Source organism: Streptopelia decaocto (genome assembly GCF_964273445.1).
Source record: "Streptopelia decaocto genome assembly, chromosome: 3".
NCBI lineage: Eukaryota > Metazoa > Chordata > Aves > Columbiformes > Columbidae > Streptopelia > Streptopelia decaocto.
Window position 1 is genome coordinate 34,968,475 of NC_138656.1, and position 6,000 is coordinate 34,974,474.

The window sequence follows — 6,000 nt, forward strand, 5'->3', positions numbered from 1 at the left end:
TTCTTATCCTCTTAACTGACAACAATGGTGTATGTGGATTCTACAACTACACAGACAGTAATTCCTCTCCCTATATGAAATTTAATCACAATCCTGCAAAATCCACTTCCTTACCTGTTTGCCATATAAGCCTTTCTTACACCTCTACAGTAAGGAGTTCATGCTTCACTATCCCATTAACAGTCAACTCTCTCCTTCCCACTAGCATTAGTTAATTCTCATTGTTATGATAATAAAAGTCAGAATTTCTCCAGGCAATGCTGTTTTTCAAACCATCCAGTTTACACTATGAACACTTACAAATAATCAATATTAACACTCCAGACAAAAAGTATTATTATACATTTTAGAAGGGGTCTACTATTACAATAAGGTGGTTTTCAAGCTTTTTTTCAAAATATCAGATCCTGCATAGAGTAGGTAATTTCTTACTTGACTTCCCAAAGTGAAAAACAGCTCCTTGTAATCATTAAGAAAAAGAAAACAAAACCAGAACAAACAGAAGAGCATATTAGGTAGGAAGTAGCATTAACTGAAAGAAATTTAGTAGCAAGTAACAAAGTAGGAGACAACAGGTTTCAATAGGATAAGCATGCAGTTGAGAGGTAGGAACTCCTAATTTCCAGTTTAGGCCTTCCCGTCAGTTGTTGTAACTTGTCCAAGGCCACAGTTAACCTATGGTTCAATTTCCATAAATGAAATAAACAACAAAAAACCCACACTCTAGATTTTACTTGCCTTACAGCCATGTTATAGAACTAATTAATGTTTCTATAACGCTCTGGTAATGCAACAAGTACTAACAAAACATCATGTCTCCAGCATTGGTGGTATCTTCTTATTGCACTTACACAGATTATAACCTATGATAACTATGACTGGAAGACAACACTTGCCATAAACCCTTTCACGTGCTTATAACTTTCCAGGGTGTTTATTGCTGTGGTTGAATTTTTGCCACCTTTGTCTGTACCCCAAGGTGGATGTTCTAAACGCTTCAAAAAAGTTGCTTTTGATTGTTAGAAGTTACTCTCCCAGCATAAAGCAATTCTGAATACTTTTAATGCTGACCTTTATGATTTAATCTTTTTAATTATAATGATGGAGTTCTTATAAGCAAAGTCACACCAAGTTTGAAAAAAGTTCTTAAGATAAAATTTTACCATGTAAAACTGAGGCACATTCAGGCACAAAGGGGGAAAACCTATATGCCTAAAATCAGATACAGTGGACATTCTCATACAGGTAGTAAACAGGAACACAAAAGATCAGTTTCTGAGGACAGACTGTCAGGCTTCCAAGAGAACATGAATACTGTAAACACAACAGGCAGTCCAGCTTCAAACTAAAATTTAGAAAAAGGACTTGAAAAGCCCACTTGCTTCCTCTGTTCAGATGCTGCCCTCTGACCCACACAGAAACATTTCTAATACCCCCTGTTGCTGCTGCCAAGGGAAATGCAGTGCAGCTGCCACTGCTCCCAGCTAGACTGCCTGGGATGGAAGTCCCCCAAGGGAACGGCAGCCACAGCCATAGCCCACGCCTGAGAAAGCAGGGGTAGCAAACACCACCATGCACAAAAGAGGGGAAGATTAACAAAGCCTGGACTTCAAGACCATACATCCTCCCTTCAACAGGCAGGCTTACTAACACAGGTGCAGCAGAGCAGAAACACATGCTGCTTGTTCCAGCCTGGGATTACACCTGAGCTAATATGCCTCACTGATCAGAGCTGGCTCTCAGCACTCTGGTTCTGGAAGCACAATGTAGACAAATGGAAGTTGGCTCTGGAAAGAGCCAGTTTGGGCCTGGGGTTCATTAGCTCAGGCTTTTCACCATGCAAAGGAATATAAACTGGCCTTAGAGGCCAAATAACTTATTAAAGTGATACTGAGCCTGAGCTAATAAACCCTGACAGATGCAAACGGACTCTGCAGGAAGTCAGCTCAGGTGTGCCTACATCTGTCACACAATTAATTCACAACTGCAATAATCCACTAAAAAACAACTAAGAGTCCACTATCTGAATTTAGAAATCATTTTTATAGGAAAAAAAGGGGTTAACTTTTGCTCAGTTATAGGGTTTCTGTTCTTCTGAAAGAAACATTGGGAGGTTCAAGAAAAGGAGATATCTGGCTTTTATGACTGTGCAACTAATCTTCCACAGCTAAATCAAGTCAATACTATCTCGTGCTTTGCCTAAGTTACAAAACAGGACTTCAGTACACTTAGTGCTCCCCTTGGCTTGCCAAGAGAGGGGTAAAACTGAGAAGATCCAAGCCACGTGTATTATACCACTGGTGGGAGGTATCAGAGTAGCATCAGAACAGGCAGCAAAAATATTTAATGCAAAGGAGAGCCAAATATCAGAGACACAAAACTGAGAAAAAAATAAAAAAGGTCAAAGAGAAAATCTCCCCCACCTTTCTTTTAACTATTTCTCTGTTCTTCTATTCTTCCAATATCTATATGAATGAACCAAGTAATAAATGGATTTAAATGAAATTCTACACAGCTATCCCATAAAAATCTAATTGCCTGACTTAGTCCTCACTGAAGACCCTAAAAAGACAAAGGAATAAAAGAAGACAAAAAAGAATGGTGGAATGATAATGGAAGAATGTAAAAATGACAAAACTCATAGGGCAGAAAGCAAAGAAAACTACTTGATGAAGTTGTTTGGAAATAAAAGCTACTAGAAGACAGAGCCACAAAAAGTAAAATTGTTTGGATTTCATTCAAAACAGTGAAAATAAAATTAGCTGACAAGAGTATTGCAGTTGAAAAAACTGGTTTTTACTTCATCTCCTGAAATTAATAAGAGTTTCTTTCATTTTGATTAGTCTTCCAGCTAAGGTACATGTTTATTAAGCTCTGCAATTAGCTTCAAAATACCAATGTAAGCTGAAGAAAATAATTCTAATACTTGTAATGTGTGTTAAGCGGAAAAAAAAAAAAAAAAAAAGGTGACCAACCTAACACAGCAGCATGTATTTCAAGCTGAAAATGTTATTTTAGAAGACTATCTTAAATGCACGTCTTAAATGCATGTTGATCAGGGAATTGTGAAGTTTTGTCTTTAACACCCTACTGTAATGAAGTCTTTGCTTCTTAGCAACAGCTCCACGCAGGTCAAAGGTACTTGACCTTACTGAGGATTACAAATGGGATTGCTCCCTATTGTGAAAAATCCTACACAGAGACAAAAGCCACCATAAAAAAAACCCAAGCAGACTTTTCATCTTGAAGGCATGGTTTACTCCAACTCTCTCAGGGACAGAAGTCTCTCCTGCTGAACAAAAGCGGTGTTTGGGTATCTGCCCCATCTCACTGATACCTAAAGGAGTTTCCCCAAAGAGGTATGTCCTTATAGTCTTCCATGACCTCATGGTAACATCATTCTAGTTTAGCCACTTGCAGTCATCCTGAACCCTGCTTAAACTAGCAGAAATTCTTACTCTTTCATATTAGAAAGGACAACCTGTGTATAATAGTATTGACCTGATCAGTATCACCTCATGCACATATTTTGTGTTTCTAGATACGTCCCTCTACAGGAACTTTTCAAAGCCCATTTTGGCTTGTTTGACGCTTCAAAAACTCCATGTCCTAAGCACGGGACCATTCACACAGGCTGCTGGTGAAAGGACAGTGTGGGTATGTGGCAATGCCTTGCTCCCCACTTGTGCTCCTCCAGCAGGTTCTTTACCCTATTAAGCCCCCCATTCAAAAAATTCCTAACACTCAAGCATTAACGCATGGTGGGTTTTTTCCACAAAAAATAACCTCTGCGAAATCGAAATCCTCTCCAAAAATGCCACTATCTGTGCCGAGAATAAACATAGAAGGCACCCACTATTCATCCTTTAGCAAAGCTGAAGGTTAGCAAGGAGGGATTTAAGGATGAAAAGTGAAGTGTTAACAACTGGCACGCACCACGACGCCAGGGGAGAAGGGCTCGAGCCAGTGCACTGGTTAACCACGCCACTGCGGTGCAGGTGGGATCTGTAGCTCAGACGGGACCTCTTTCTGCTCACAGCTGATGGTCGGCATCCACCGCCTCACCAGACGCCACTGCGGTGCCCACAGGTCCCCCCACTACCAACCACAGTGGCAACCCGCAGCCCCCAAGACCCACACGGCTACTCACGTTTTATGCACCTCTGGGAGCCCGTGGCCTTGCTCCAGCCGTGACAGCACTGCCCCCCGCACACATTGACCCTGTGGGAACACAAAAGAGGGGTGAGGGTCCGGCGGGGCGCCAACGGCTCCGGGGCAGCGGCCGGCCCCCGCTCCCCAACTCCAGCCGGGCCACGGGGCGGGCGCTGGGCCGGCGAGAGAAAAGGCGGGAAGAATTAAACCTCTCGAAGAACATTTGAGGAAACTCCTCGCCAGGCACCGGCTGTGGCTGGAAGGGCGGGCTGGCGCCTCCCGCAGAGGGCCGGGGACGGACGGGCACCCCGAGCACTGCACTCAGGAACACACACCAGAAAGGCGGGGGCCGCAGCTCGCCCCTGGCAGGGCCGGGCCCCCCCAGCCCCAAGAGGAAACGGCTGCGGGGCTCCTCGCGCAGTCGACGCCTCAGCCCAGACGCGGGACCCGCCACGGGCTGCTGGGCGGCGAGGGGAGCTGGCCCCGCGTCCGGCCTCGGGTGCCGCGGGGAGGCGGCAAAGTAAAGCGCCCACAGTCGGTTTGCGGCCAGCCGGGCACCGGCGGCGGGCAGGTAACGCCGCAGTGCCCCCCAGGAGCCCGGCGTGGGTTTCCCTGGCTCCCTGCTCCTACCCTTGTCCCCGAGGGGAGGCGACAACGGCCGCGACGAAGGTAACCGGTGGGGAGGGAGGCTGCAGGCGGGCGGGCAGCACCACCGTCACCTCAGCCGTGCTGGGGAGCGGGGGACGTGCGGGGCACGGCTGGCGGGAGGGCGCCTTACCCCGGCGGCGGCAGCTGGTGCTTCTGGCGGAGGGGCAGGCCGGCGCTGCTGTTGCCGTGAGGGGCCGGCGGCGGCTTGGGCCGCGGGCCGAAGCGGGCCGGCTTGGCGAAGGAGGCGGCGTGAGCGGCGGAGTTGGGGTGGACCTGCCCGGCGGGGCCCAAGCGGAGCTGGACGCCGGCGCCGCCCGGCTTGCTCATCCGCCGGGTCCGCTCTAGGGTGCCGCCGCCGTAGCGCGTGTTCAGCTGTACGTTAAACGTGCGCTGCTGCTGCTGCTCCCCCGCGAGGAGGGTCGGGCGCTGGTGCCGGCTGCCGGAGGAGCCCGCTCGGCCGGGCTGCAGGACGTACGTGATCCTCCTCAGCCTGCCCTTCTCGGAGGCAGCAAGCGCTGGTGACAAAAGTGCACAGGCAGTGAGGAGAAAGAAGCAGCCCCATCTGATCCGAGCCATCTCCACAGCGGGAGCCCCTGCAGCCGGCGAGCTTCGCTGAGCCCCGGTGCAAGGGTTGCTTCTCCTCCAAAGGATGTGTGTGCGTGCAGTGCGGGTCCCTCCTCCGCTCGCTTACCCCCCTTCCTGCTCCCGGGAGGGGGGAAGGAGAAAAGCCTCAGGTTCCCCCCACCCGCTCCGCAAACTGTTAGAAAAGTTCAGCAAACACGTCGCCCCGTGTAGCAGGAAAACATCGCTGGAAGAAAGGAAGCGGCGGGTGCGAGCCGAGCCGGAGCGGGAAGGGAGGAGGAGCAGCACAGGGGAAGGGTGTTTGCTGGAGGGGGGTGGTCGCAATGCAGAGCAGATGTTTCGGTTGCCGGAGCTGCCGAGGGTCTGCGGGCCTCCGTAAGAAACGGTCCTTCAGCCAGCCCGGGCTGAAAGAACACCCCACTCGCTTTTTTAAGAGTTTCTCCGCAAGTGTGTGCGTGAGGCGGGGGGTGCCCGTGCCCCGGTGCCGGCCCCGCGCAGCCAATCTGGGGCCGCCGTGACGTCAGGCGGCGCTCCCGGGGCCAGGTGACAGGCGTGGGGACGGGAGGGGGGCGGCCACGGGGTCCCAGCTCCGAGCGGGCCGAGCCTGCGCCGCCGAGC

General features: G+C 49.7%; 1 protein-coding gene across 4 annotated transcripts in view; it reads right to left on the minus strand.

Moving 5' to 3' along the window:
• LTBP1 (latent transforming growth factor beta binding protein 1) overlaps positions 1-5,522 on the minus strand; it is a 197,304-nt gene extending 191,782 nt beyond the window's left edge. For 3 of the 4 annotated variants that reach the window (XM_082050045.1, XM_082050043.1, XM_082050044.1), the window contains exon 1: positions 4,151-4,221. Coding sequence is in view for 1 of the 4 variants with exons in the window: in XM_082050042.1 (XP_081906168.1) it covers positions 4,151-4,221; positions 4,931-5,376 (517 nt within the window). In the remaining 3 variants the exon portion in view is untranslated. Of the gene's footprint in view, positions 1-4,150; positions 4,222-4,930 lie in introns of those variants that run through there. The other variant, XM_082050042.1, reaches the window with a different exon arrangement.
• Positions 5,523-6,000: the final 478 nt, after the last annotated feature.